This window comes from Ischnura elegans, chromosome 7 (genome assembly GCF_921293095.1).
Source record: "Ischnura elegans chromosome 7, ioIscEleg1.1, whole genome shotgun sequence".
Classification (NCBI taxonomy): Eukaryota; Metazoa; Arthropoda; class Insecta; order Odonata; family Coenagrionidae; genus Ischnura; species Ischnura elegans.
This window is the reverse complement of record NC_060252.1, coordinates 22,485,535-22,499,797: the sequence shown is the minus strand read 5'-3', so window position 1 is coordinate 22,499,797 and position 14,263 is coordinate 22,485,535. Positions and strand designations below refer to the sequence as shown.

The window sequence follows — 14,263 nt, the reverse complement described above, 5'->3', positions numbered from 1 at the left end:
AAAACTATCGCTTTGGATCCAAGTAATTTATCTTCCAATTCGCAACCTCATTCCAATCATATGAGCTTAGAACTAAAAAAATCAAAATTTCTCGATATCCGATGTAATTAAGTGGATGGGAATTCTGGGGGTCCTCCTCAAGATGTCCAGATGCATGGGCGTACCCAGCAGGGGGAAAAAGGGGGGGGGGGGCAAAAGGGGGGGGGCAACTGCCTCCCCCATAGAAGCGAAAATAAATTTAGTTCAAAACAAAAGTTATAAACAAATTTTCCTTTTGAAGAAAAATGATACTGGTATGAGACACGGAACTGAAATAAAAATCATTGTTTTCCAGCAGATAATTATAAAAAAAAACTAATAAATTGCTGTCATAATTTCCTTAAAACTTTGGTGTCATTTACCTTTTCTATGCAAAAGAGTTACAACTTGAACGACCACAGCTAGATTTTCCCCCCCCTCCCCCCTAGTTTTGATTCTGGGTACGCCCATGGCCTGATGCGCGATTTCTTGGCTTCACTTGAAGACGCAGTTTCAGCATTCTTTTGTTCGGAGTTCTCTGAATGGAAAGCAATCCTCATTCGATTTATGCTTAGACTTTATTTGTGCGCATGCGCAGTCCGTCACAGGGCGGAAATGAAAACGAAAAAATAAAGTGTGGTATCTTCTCATGGTGTAAAAGGAGGAAGGAATGTGTTGGGATTGAGGGGGAGTCTAGTCCCGGGCGCAGTAGGTTGATATCTCGGCGTGAGTGCAAGGCTTCAGGCAGCACTCGTCATGGGCCCCTCTGAGGACCCTCCGGAAGACCCTGGGTGAGAGTGCCCTGGCCACGGATCTGGGCCTTAGCGGAAGCTCGCCCAGGACGCTGTTCAGGTCCCCCTCGTCCATTTCCGGGTCCATCATGGACACTTTGTATTCTTCTGGAAGAAAAAAAAATCATTCCGTTCGTTAATCGACCGATGTGTGTACCAGGTGAGTTCAGAAAATATGACAATACTAAAACATTATTATTATTATAGGTATTCTACCGATTAAGGTAGGTTTCCATGGAGTGTTCAAGAAGTGATCTAGAAGCCTCCCTTTCCTTCCAGTACTGCCTTCACTGTAAGGCCTAATCCCTTTCAATCTATCTAAAAATCCCATTCTTTTCCTTCCCCTCCCTCGTTTCCCCAACATTCTACCCTCCAACTCCATTTTCAACATCCCCTCCCCGCTAAGCGCTAACTCCACCTTCTGTCTCCTCCGTATCTCATCTAAAAGCTGCCTCTCCTCACCCACCATGTCAAGCACTTCGTCTTTGTCATCTGGTTCTTAGCTCTACTGAAAATTTCAGATTGATAGCTAATCGGAAAGTAGTTGAAAATTGAATTGAGACCCGGACAACAAAGGAAGTTTATGAAAACGTTGTAAAATAACAGGAATTTTTATATTTCTCGCGGGTTTATAAAAGTATTTTTCATGTTGGTATTCATGCCCCTGAAGTGTGATAACATTTTCAGCGTTATTCATTCAATACTTTTTCTGTGGCTGCCGCTAAGGTTAAACGTGTTTTTAATGAGCGCGGCGATTTCTGAATTTTTGGCCAAAAACAATCACTATTTCGATGGCGACAACATATAGGTAAGGAATGAAGCTAGTAAAATATCTGCGAGTGAACAATGATGCTGCTGAAAGAGGAGTTAAATTGATGAAAGAGTTTTATAAAATTCTAACAAAAAACGAAAGCCAGAAACAATTTTTGCAGAAGTTTGTGACCGACCACGGGCGAAAATTTCCCAACTGCCGTGTAGCAACTTTATCAAAAGAATTTTGAGACCTTTTTGTGCAGTAAAAAGGGAAACCACACCAATATTAATTTTCACCTGTAAGCGAAAGTAATATCTCCGTGATTGTGATAGGAAATAATTTTATGCTATTGGCTGATTGTGGAAATTGATTTGATTCAATAAAAATTTTAAATGTAGTGTGAGAATCGTTAAAATTAAAAAAATATATCTCTTCATTTTACAAATTAAAATATGTTATATAATAATACCTCGCGGCTGAGCTTAAAGCCGCCGAGTGCGTCCACCGGGTTGCGGATGGTGGGTCGACCTTTAGATATAGAGGTTAGCTACGAGATAAGCGAGTTCTCTCGTCGAATAAGCAGTCGTGGACAAAAAGCGGCGGTATTCTGAGGGGGTATTGGGCTACCCTTGGGTAAGGTAGACCATTTAAAAGATACCAAAACCTGTGAAGATACCGTGACTTGGCGACTGGGGCCGCCAACAATTATGCCTCTCATCACCCGGGGGAGAGGGCAGCAGCTCTTCTTCACATGTGCGAAGGTGGAGACCATACTGGTCGGTACAGCGACACACATTCCACTACGGGCGTAGTAACATTTACTTTAACGGCTGTAGTACTGCGATGTGGAAGGCAAGGGGAAACCACCACATTATCATCCCGAGGAGTCACAGCCACTCCACTCAATTTATATAAAGATTGGCTGATAGGAGAACTGAGTGGAGAGCTGCGTCAAACCAATCCTAGGATTGTTAACCAGTGATGATGATGATGATGATATAATAATACTTTCTTTCATCCTTTTTATTTCATTAAATACGGAAGCTAAATACTGATACCTCATTAAAAAATCTTTTTTCTGGGTAGCATAAAACACCAATAGATATCCCGGAAACCAAAGGGCAGAAATGAAAGATATCAAATATGCCCTATGCGGGATATTTGCCAACTTATATGAGGGTCAAAGATCCGAAAGTTCTCAAAATCGGGCATTATTAATCGCCGCCGCTTGGGCCCCAAAGTAAAATATTTTGCGAACACTCTGGCTGAATTTAGATAGAAGCCCTGAGTTTTAAGATTTAGATATGACAAGAGGACAAACCTCTGATTCTAATCCCATTTGGGCAATAAACAGTGATAAATATGGCATTCAATGTTATATTGACGAAGTTTAAAGTTTATCCAAAGAATTTTATGTTTAAACTATGGATGAGAATGTCCAACAAATATTGAGAGTATGCAACCCGCGTGCCACCCAGATTGTCTGACTGGGGTGGCGCAAGCTCACTCTCGGTGCAACATCTCGGAAATCAAAGGGCAGAAATGAAAGAAATTTGAGGTGATACTCTAGAAGTATCTAACGAGTCGTTGCAGAAGACAAAAAAAGTGATACAATAATTCTAGGGTGACATTTTCTTCAGTTATGTCCGAAAAACACCCAAAATTTTCTTAAAAAAATTTATCCGTTTGCAAAAATAATTTTCATGATTTAATTTCTCACCAAATGGAAAAAAACTGGAAACCAAAAGAAGTTCGAAAATTTTAAGAATAAGGACCCCACCCCATTGGGACATAGCTTTAGTTCAGTTGCATGGAACTCACCATCTTGGAGCGAAGTTTGTTCTCCGGATTTCTTCACGGCGTTTGTGTTGTATGTGTTGTATCGGCCTCCACAGGCGAGCCGAATGACGTCACTTAGGTGTCTGCCGCAATACCTCATGGCGCTGCTCCTCTTCCAGTCGCCGTAATCGCCAGGCACCGCCAGCGCATGCGCACACAGCACCACGACCAACAGTACACGCACGAAAACGGTGCACATCTACACAAAAGACAAGAGAAAACCAAATCTTCAGAGCACATCGAAGGGTTAGGAGTACAACCGAAGGGTAATACGTAATTACTATTCTCGATTCCAGCCAAGGGAGACACCACCTGGCGGAGAACGCTCGAAACAGAGGAATAATATTATAAAATAATATTAAGTTTTTTTTGTAGTGTTTTCCATAGAAATGGCTAGGAAGTAACGCAATACGAGTCGGATGAATGCAAGTCGAGAATCAAACCTGACTCGTAATGCTTAGGTACATTATAAACATATTTAGTTACGTCGTCAAGCAGTTTTCTTCAGTTCTAGATTTTCTTACGGACGAAGGAAGCCGAGATATACACCGTACCAGGGGCGCAGCTAGGAATTATGGCTGGGGGGGGGTTTGGTGCAACTAATATCGGGGTGTGTGGGAGTATAGAATACCCAGCAGGTTAAGCGGTATTGCGCGAGATTTATGCATTGAGAAATTTAAAGATAAATGGTTCAAATTGTGAGTTTTACGGCTTTCGGAGGGATATGTGATTAATCCTTACTATTCTATTAGTAATACTAATCCAATTAAGTAAAATGGATTAAACTTAAAAATTTCTCTGAGCTCTGGGGGAGGGGATTTAACCCCAAAAACCCCCCTCGCTGCGCCACTGACGTTGCCAAGCAGTTTTCTTAAGTTCTAGATCTTCTTACGGACGAAGGAAGCCGAGGTGTGCACCGTACGGAGGTTTTAAAAGAATATTTCTATCTTATTACCTCTTGATATTATGGTTTAGGTTCTCTCCGTACGAAAATGCTTCACGGCAGTGGCGTAGCCAGGAATTTCGTTCTGGGTTTCGTAAGTCCAAATCCAGCGGGGAAAATTTTTTTAAAAACAGGGTAATAAGTAATGGGTTTTAAAGTAATTTTAACACCTTTAATAATCGAAAAAAAACTTCATTTATTGAATAAATATTTTGTAAATTCATGATTTCTCAATACTTCGTTGTCTTTTATGAAGGAAAATAATTCTATTTTCACATTTAGTGGGAAGAGGGTGGGGCGGTCCGGACCCCCAAGATCCCCCCTGGCTACACTACTGGTTCACGGCATTCAATGCTTATGAGAGTCAAAAGGTCACTAGTTATGGGGTAAAAAGGTTAAAAACGAACCTAAGAATTGTTTCTTGCTAATATACTTTCTTATGGCCCCTTCACATGGCACACGGAATGTGCATTCTTAAAATTTGATGGCAGTATCTGGGTTCGATTTGGCGAACACAAATTCTGAGTTCACAGTCTATTGAGGAGGATATCTATAAAAATTCATGGAAATTATATTTCTCAACTGTAATGAATTCTATGGATTTTGATATGCAAATGAAGTATGGAAGTATTTTTTAAAGTGAATCGCATGCCTAGTGACGTTAATAATACCTTTTCAACACCTCTGTGAAGGATATGCGGTTTATTCGATATTTTTTCCCTACACTAGCTCTACTGTAACAAATGCTCATTTATTCAAAATATCAATATGTGTTACGTTGTTAAACTCAGTTTTTTTGTTATAGTGTATATTTATTTTTCCAGCAATAGCAAAATTTTTGTGGCGTGTTCCCATTTCGGTGCGTGCTTGAAAACGCATTTAAAAATTTTTGTTCGGGTTTTCTTTCATAATAACTCTTAATTAGTTGTAACATAAATAGGATAAGCACAAAATATTTTACCCTCTTTGTACCACCGAAATTTGGTGGTTTTAGCGAAAAGTGCCTAAATTTAAGAGTTTTGTAGCACTTTATGAAAAAACACAACATGAAGTTACTATTTTAGATATCAATGTGGTGTTTTTTTTTTAATTTTACTGAAAAGGAACTATTTCTTGATTATAATATTCTAATACATTGGATAAAGGATAAATTCAATTATGACGACAATATTAGTTTGAAAATCCGGTCTGCGCTCGAGCCGATATATCGGCTCGTGGCACTAAGAGGGTTAACCCTTTCACTCCCAAGCATTTTTCAATGTGCATACCCAAAATTCCCAAGGGTTTTTTTATGAAATTATTAGTACTTTTATTAAAAATTCTCATGGATTTATTTTAGGTTTTATAGACATGGAAAAAATCACATATATGTAAAAATAAATGACGTTTTCAAAAATGTTAATAATCATTATGTATAAATTTTAGTTTTGCATTAATAAATTTATAAAATTAATACTTTAAAATGTTTTTACGAAAAACTTAACTTTATGGCTTATTGATTCATAGTATTTTTTTCATTTTGCTATTATTGAAAATTGAGTTACATTAAAAATTTAGTTTTTGATAGATCTATCTAATTTTTTAAGAAATCAGTTGGGAAGTTATTTAGGTCTTGAAAAGGTTAAAGCCCTGTCCCAATTTGCAAGTTGGCTACCCAAAACCCAGGATTTTGGCGTAGCTTTTGGGCTTTCAGGGACCAAAGAAATTGTAATCGCTCGACACATCATTTTTTGCATCACGCGGCCATGCCCACCTTGCTTTTTTTCACCCCCTCCTTATTTACTACTGTCATTCCTTTTGAAGTCGAGCGTGGCGTTACAAACACCGTAAACAGTCGATGATGGCTTCAGCGATGGAAAAATGGAGTTGCCGAATGATGGAAAAACGGATGGTATTGCCATCCCTGGAGCCATCGCTGGAGTCATAACATGGGAGGGATGGAGAAAAATTATCGTGTAACTCAGGTAAACTGTACTTGAGTGCGGCTTTTAATTTTTAACGCTGGTTCTTTTAAATTTCCAATAGGGTAGTTTCCTTCATCAAAGAAAACCACTCTATTGTAATTCGGCAAAAATATTAGGAGACCAATATTTTCCCTTACTCGAACTGTCACCAACTTTTCGGGCTATTCGCAGTGAAATTTTGAGGGCCTTATTAACCCTTTCGCGGTTAAGTTGATGACATGGCGAATAATCGCCGTGCGGTTTCTCCCCTACTCCTCCTCTTCGCGCACCGGACTCGTGTGGTTTGTCGTTACTCGTGCGCGAGGTATTCATTCCTTCTAAAAGCGATTCTCCCTGAACGAGATCATGGGCTGAAATTTTTATGACGTCACCAACTCTTTAAAAGTGGGCGGTAGTTGCACATTTTTAAAATTATTTTTAATCAATGCTTTATCGGTTGAATGGGTAAGGTATTTTTCGTTTTGGCTTATCTGTTATTCCGTTATCGCAGCATTCGCAATTCAATAAATTGCCATTGTTGGCTTGTTGATTTCCGAGTCGACGCTGAATGGTTAGTTATACCGAACTACACCCCCCGAACTGCAATAAATATAAATTGAGCACTTTTCGAAAAATTAGCTTGATAGCTTTGCGGCGTTCTTAGAAAAAAATAATTTGGATAGGACACCAAATGATGGAAAAATGTACATCGAAATCGAATTTTCGATCAATCTGTTTTTAATCGAAATGATAAGCTCAAATTTTCAACAAAAATCGAATTTTGAACGAAAAGATCGATCAATCGAAAAAAATCAACGGTTCTTTTTTTTTAAAGTTTGCACAAAAACGTTTATTATCCATTCGAAAAACCCTCAAAATACAAATTCGAGTAGTAGACAAAAATCTACTCAGGATACCTCAATAATTAGTAGTAAAATTTACAAAAGCTCGCACATTGAAGTTCTGGGATCACCGCTTGGATTTATTCGGCTCCATTAAGAGCTTTAAGAAAGATCAGCTGATTGAAATGCTTTCTTGAAGATCGAGGGCGTGACCTTACAATTCTACCGGACTGAAAGAGAAGTCTTTAACATGGGACGGTTGGCGCTATCATAGGCTCATATTGAAGCTGCTGAATCAAACGAAATGGTCCAAATCGAATTTGAAAAATCGAGCTTGGATCGAAACTCGAAGATCAATGCTCGATGTCGATTTCCTCGATCTTTGACTATTTAAACTCGATCTTCGATTTTTCCATAACTAGACGCCATGTATCATTCTTCTATTGAACGGTAGCAAAAACTGCCGCACATATAGTATTGAAATTAAGTTCTTTTTTAGACGCACCGATTAGATTTCTTTTCCGGAGTTTACCTCTAAATTCCATTTAATATCCACGTTATTTTTCACTCCAAGATGTCTTCTTCTACGATTCAGTATTTGGATTGATGAAGCATGGGTGTGGAGCCCCGGAAACACTTTAACAAATGACATGAGACTGCGCGTTCGTGAACGATAATTTTCCCGTTAATTCAAAATCGAACTACTCGCTCCCTGGTATTCTCGTTAATTTGAGCAGGCGGTAATTGTTTCTGTGAACTCCTGAATTGAGGTGTGCGTAGCGGGTACAGAAATCTCACGTTAAGAACTTTCTGTGGATATTTTTCGCTAATAATTTCTAGAAGCCGGCTATTGAGAGAGAGCCTACTTCTCTGTTGGACGGCAAGGGGTTCGACCCGACTTTTATGAAGGTATCCCAAGCCTAGAGAGGTGCTTTCCACCCCCACCCCCTAGCACTATCCCCACCCACCCCTATACAACAGTCGAACAATGAAAATTCGTGTGCAGCACAGGAAAGGTCTTGGGAAGGGAAGCGGCTCACCAAGGCAACAATGCCGCTTTATTGAAAAAATCAGCCAAACGTCATAATTGAATGCGTAACGGAAAACCAGATTCATTTTTTTTTTGACGTCTCTGAAAAAATTGGCACGATCTGGATATATCTCCCCGTGAGAACTAAACTGTCAACTGCGGAACACCCTGCGTTGACGATAGAGAAGAATTATCGAATGCTCTAGCTTTCAGGTGACAAGCGCGAATTACTCTCGAGGCAGGCCAATTGCCGGAAATCCGTCTCCGGCTGAATACATCTACATACTACCCCGCGATGCGCGTCGATAGGCGTGGGGCGGGGGATGTTGGGGGCATAGGCCGCTTACATTTAAAAATGAAATGCTCCAAATAAGTTCTAATAAGATTTATCCCTTCAGTTTTCGGATGAAAAACAAATTCCTACATCAATTACTTATTTTAAATTCGCAAAATTGAAGATGTATTGTTAAAGAATATCTCAAAACGGCAAGTTTTCAGTTTAAAAAAATGATCTCACGAATTAATAATTTGAACATTGAATAACACTACCGTTGCTGAGAGCATCTCTGTCGAACACTTATCCTTAAAAATTATTTTTATTATTCTAACGGCTTAGAATTAGATCAAGGGCATACCCAGGATCATAACTAGGGGTGGGCAAGCCATGGTATGGCGGGGGGCAAGCTATGTTCTACGGGTGGGCAAGCCAAGTTGTGAAATTAGTTTATGAGATTATTTCCTTGAAAAAATAGTTTTATTTTAGTTACATACCTTCTACTAATACGTATCATTTTTCGTGGGTTTCAAGAAAAGTTGTTGAATACTTCCATTTCAATTCAGTACTGATTTTTCTTAAAGACTATTGCAATTTTTGCTACTAGGGGAGGGCAGCTGCCCCCCCCCTGCACCTCGCTGGGTGCGCCCATGAATTAGATTAATTAGTTATGGTCCAACATAACAAATAAATTACTTTCCCTGGAATTATATTTGCCTTCATCTACATCTACATGCTACCCCGCAAGCCGTCTAAAAAGGACACCACCGTCAACAAGTAAAAAGGAAATTCTCTAACAAATTCCGCCTAACATTTATTAAATACCTTTATTGCATGGAAAAAAAACAAATTTCCTTTCTAATCCGTTCGGCGAAATATCTTCCTCTCATGTCGAGTCTGGGAATATCGTTAGGATCTTTGGTGCACCAGGTAGAAGTCGCTCACTTACCTTTTAATTCGGGCGGTCTTTCCTCGTGCTTAGGTGGTGTCTTTTGGCGTGATCAGCGGGTGCCTCCCCGTCTTCTTGCAGGTGGAGGGTGTGAGTCAGTGGTCGAGAGGAGGCCAACCCCGTCCTGTCCGACACTCGGCCGAGATCTGACTGCTGCGTGTGAGAGAGAAAGCGGGGGTTGACGATGTGTTGCTGTGTCCCGTCATCCCCTGCGCGACCTCCCTTTATACGCTCCCACCCTCCTTCCAGGAAAACTCACTCAAACAGGGGGTTGGGGGTGCGAGAGAGGCCGATAGGGGAAGGAAGGACGGGGAGCATTTTTCGGAATTGAAAATCACGGAGAGCGATCGACCCGACATCTATGAAAAGGCCGCTTAACACGCGACAAACCTTGTTACACTGTGTACTGCAACTCAAAATGATATAAGAATATTTTTGACTGGATTTTTAAAACGAAATTCTTTTTGTGCCAGTCGCAGTCTCTCGTGGATGCGTTATACAAGCTTTGCGAGGAGTATTTGGATGAGGGTTAATCACAAGAAGACCAAGGTAATGCGGTTTTGTAAAGCATCGCGAGCTAGAAATGTTAGACTTGAGATAAAAGTAGTTAGAACTTGAGCAGGTGGAGCAAGTAAACTATTTAGGTATAAACTCGTTCCAGGCTTGATTTTGTGGAATATTGCTATATCCATGATAAAAATACAAATGGTAATTTCCACACTATTTAATGTAACACCCAACGACCGACCATGGTTTCAACACTTTGTATCATTTCTAAGGTATAAAAAAATCTTATTGAAAATGACATAAAGTTTTGAAACCATGGTCGGTCGTTGAGTGTTAAATTAAATAGTGTGGAAATTACCATTTGTGTTTTTATCATGGATAAACTATTTAGGCTGCACTATAGAGGAAAACGGATATGGAAGTAAGGAAATTAGGAAGAGAATTGCGTTAGAAAAAGAGGTGTTCGTAAGCAGAAAGGAGCTTCTGAGGGGACCGTTATGTAAGAGTTTAAAGAAAAGATTAGTGAAGAGTCTGATCTGGATTGTAGCTACTTTATTGATTTTCATTTCAAATGAATCGACTCTTCGTCCTCACTTGTGTCAATTAAATCGAACACTTGAGCATCGCTTTCACTACTTATGTCCCCGAACAGAAATTCACCCTCTGTCCTAACCAGCGTCTTACTTACTTACCAAATTTTTTAAAGATTCAAAAACAATCTCCTGTTTCACTATTTTTCACGACGTTTCTACCCTCTGTCACGCCGTTTTAATGCTTGATTTTTATTATTTGACCTTTAGATTTTTTTAAATTTGATGTCGAGCTTCGTCACAAATATATTTTTCTATTTTTCCCGCATGTTTGATTTGAAGATTTTTATTAACAAAAACATTCTTCCCTTCCTCCTGTCCTTCTACGATTGTTTTCATCAAACCATGATGCCTCCCATTGCTCCAGAACGAAATACGCTGGAAAAAAATATTTTTTTTCATCTCACTCAATATACCGATCAACCCTTAAAGTTGTCATGTGTAGGTTAGGGTAAAGCTCACCCCAAAATAATACACAAGAGGAAGCATTGCGCACTTCCGGAGTAGGAGGCCAGTTCCTTTCCCTGAACTTCGATGATTTTGATGCAAGAGTCTGTTCAAATGCTCCACCCGGGATTTGAACCCGAGTCCATTACATCAGCAGCTGAAATCTATGCCCACTATCAAACCACCAAACTCCTTGGTCATCACGAACGAATGAATGAATTTATTACTCCAACCTCTTGAATGTAAACTTTTTTTAACAACACAAAATTAATGGAGCTTTAGGTAGCTTCAATGGTTAAAATAAAAACCAGCATGGAAGCTACCATCTTAAAAATTAAATTTAAGGCAGGCCAGAAAACAAAAAGAAAGTATATATATAATTTTTTGAAAAATTATCATTTTGAAACATATATGTGACAATAACTTACAATAAACAAGAACAAAGTATAATATATGGACATAAAAAAATAAATTTCTTTTTTCTCCTTTCACAAAAATATAAAATAAGATATAATAATATTTATGTATTCGCAAACACATAAAAAAAGAGCATTTATATTATCATGGGATAACAGCCAATCTTTGGCCTTTTTACATAATTTATTTATACTCTTTAATCGAACAAGGTAATTTATTAAAAATCTTCGGCCCTAAATAAACAAACGATATTTTAAATAAAGAAAGATTAGGCTTAGGAACTAGAATCATCCTTGAATGCCTATTTTAAAATGTTTGGGGGGGGGTGAAGCCCCCCCTGGCTGCGCGCCCGCATATAACGTATATTGTACTTGTACATGTCAGTATAGTGTACGGCTTAATAAACTTAAATGTGTTATTGTATCGTGTAAGCAAACCAAAGGCACTTACATAGGCATGTGCTTCATAGGGGCTGTGTATTTAAAGCAATTTTATTTCATTTATTTATTTCCAACTTCCCCGTGAGCAGCACAATAAGGCATTTACAACGGAAGATTAGCAAAGCATAACAGAAACATCCATGCCTTAGATAGGGACCACATACCAAGGCGGGATTCGAACCCACGACTTTCGGTTAGACAGGCGAGGACTTTACCCCACCGCCAACGAGGCCGGTATGGAGAATAAATTCATTTGGAGAAATTATTTGAGATATCTTTAAAAAAAAACTTTAGTAGTCTCCAAAGTATTTCCTCCGGCATCAATACCCTTCCGCAAGTTATTTTTCCATCCTTTTAACGCTCCCTGTAAATGAAAAACCGAAACGTACTTAAAGAGCATGCTTGCAAACCGCTTTGAAAGCGCCCGGAGTTAGTAGTCACCGAACATCTGGAAAAAATTGGCATTGTACCGATTCCCCATTCTAACTTCAGCCGTTTATACCTTATTATGTACAATTAATTTTCACTAATTGTAAGTGAACTCGTCAACAATCGGTCTGATTTAACTTATCTGCTGCTTTTAACGTCGCCCCCATTGATAAACATTCTCCGTTTTTTAATATCTGATAAATTGTTTCCCTACCATCCGAAGAATTGTTTCATAGGCCTTCTACGTCGTGATGTAATTTATAAAAATATGAATTCACCTGCTCACGGAAAACATCCTGTTTGCGTCCTCAATGACGTCACTTTATTATTCACGGTTGCTAGGGCTCAAGGCGAACAGTCCCTTCTACCGTGTGCTGTGATCTACTGCCCACGTCTTAAAGACCTCAACCTGTCGCATGCATGCTTCACCTTTCGCATCACGGCTTGGCATTTACATCGGAAAATTAGATCGACCGAATGACGTCACACGGATTACACGTGGTTGCCATTGATACATGGCATTTCCCATCTTACAGCTAGTGATGGAAAAGCCGATTTCTATTAAAATGGAAAATCGAGTTTTAGTAGTCAAAGATCGAGGAATTTGGAATTGATGCATGATCTTCAAGTTTCGATCCAAACTCGATTTTTCATATTCGATCTTGACCATTTCCTTTGATCTCAGCAACTACCGATCTATGACAACGTCATCCGTCCCGTGTGAAAGACTTTTCTCGAAGACAGGTAAAATTGTCAAGTTACGCCCTCAATCATCAAGAAAGCATCTCATTCAGTTGATTTTCTTGAAATGCTTTTGGAAGCCGAATAAATCCAGTCGATGTTCCCAAGACTTCAATGTAAGTGCATTTGTAAAGTTTTACTACTAATAATTGAAGTATTCTGAGTATATTATTGTCTAACACGCAAGTCGATTTTTTTCGCTCAAAATTCGATTTTTTTGAAAATTATTTCATCTCGATTAAAAATCAATTTCTATGATAAATATTAAGAAACGTATTGCGTTTTAGATGATGTTATTTTTCGTGCTGTTACAGATTTCGGGAATATTTCAAATACGTTTTTTATAGATATACGTTGAAATAATAAAACATTCGGTCTTCAACATTATCACTTTCATTTTTTCACAATACATTGTAATTTTTTTTAACGCGAATAACTCAATTCTGGGGATCCATGGTACTCTGAGACCTTGAAGTACGGGTTCCAATTATCTTTAAGTAACCAAACCGTATCACATGAATGTAAGCTTTATTTTGACAAATTAGGACATTAGCACTCGTTCAGCGAATCGATACGACGCGACGTAGAGTGGGTTGAAATCGAAAGTAATGGGAAAAATTATTGAATGTCGTTTTTCGAGGTCTAATTTTTAGGTGGAAAATAATTATGTGGTAGTAGAAGTTAAACGCAGGATAAAATTGCGAGAACGGAATTGTCCGATACCTTATTGTCCGATCAATGGTGTGGAAAACAGGTTAAAAATATAAGAGAATCTAAATGCACCTCTATTTTATATTTCATAAAATATCCATGTTTGAAATAAACTATTTATGCCGCCACCCAAACAAAGTTCAAAATCTCTGACACTGAGATAAAATGAAGAAAAAGTATCATATTAATTGACGATTCAACTTTGTCATTGCTTTTTAATATTACAATAGCGTCATCAGGCAGGGGCGCAGCTAGGAATTAAGGCTGGGGGGGTTTAGGTGCAACTAATACCGATGTGTGTGGGGGTATGGAATACCCACCAGTATAAGCGATAGGTGCGATATTAAAAATTGTGGAATTTTAAGGTAAATGGTTCAAAATGTTGAGTTTTACGGATTTATGAGGGATATTTTTTTTATTTTTTTTATTTTATTCTCAAACCACCGGATACAGCTTTAATTGGCCATTTACCGGGGTATTCAACAAATGTAACAATTAAACTTACACGAACAACCATGCCCTGGACCGGAGAAAACCTACCCAGGCGGGACTCGAACCCGCGACCTCTTGTTTGGCAGGCGAGGACGTTACCCCGCCG

General features: G+C 38.9%; 1 protein-coding gene across 1 annotated transcript; it reads right to left on the bottom strand.

Annotated features, from left to right (window-relative positions):
• Positions 1-324: 324 nt before the first annotated feature.
• Positions 325-9,561, bottom strand: LOC124162527 (LIRP-like). Its single transcript, XM_046539095.1, has 3 exons — positions 9,384-9,561; positions 3,385-3,601; positions 325-917 (listed from the first exon to the last, which is right to left on the bottom strand). Exons 2-3 carry the CDS (start codon positions 3,599-3,601, stop codon positions 712-714), a joined length of 423 nt encoding a protein of 140 aa, XP_046395051.1. The 5' UTR covers positions 9,384-9,561; the 3' UTR covers positions 325-711.
• Between the last annotated feature and the right edge of the window lie 4,702 nt (positions 9,562-14,263).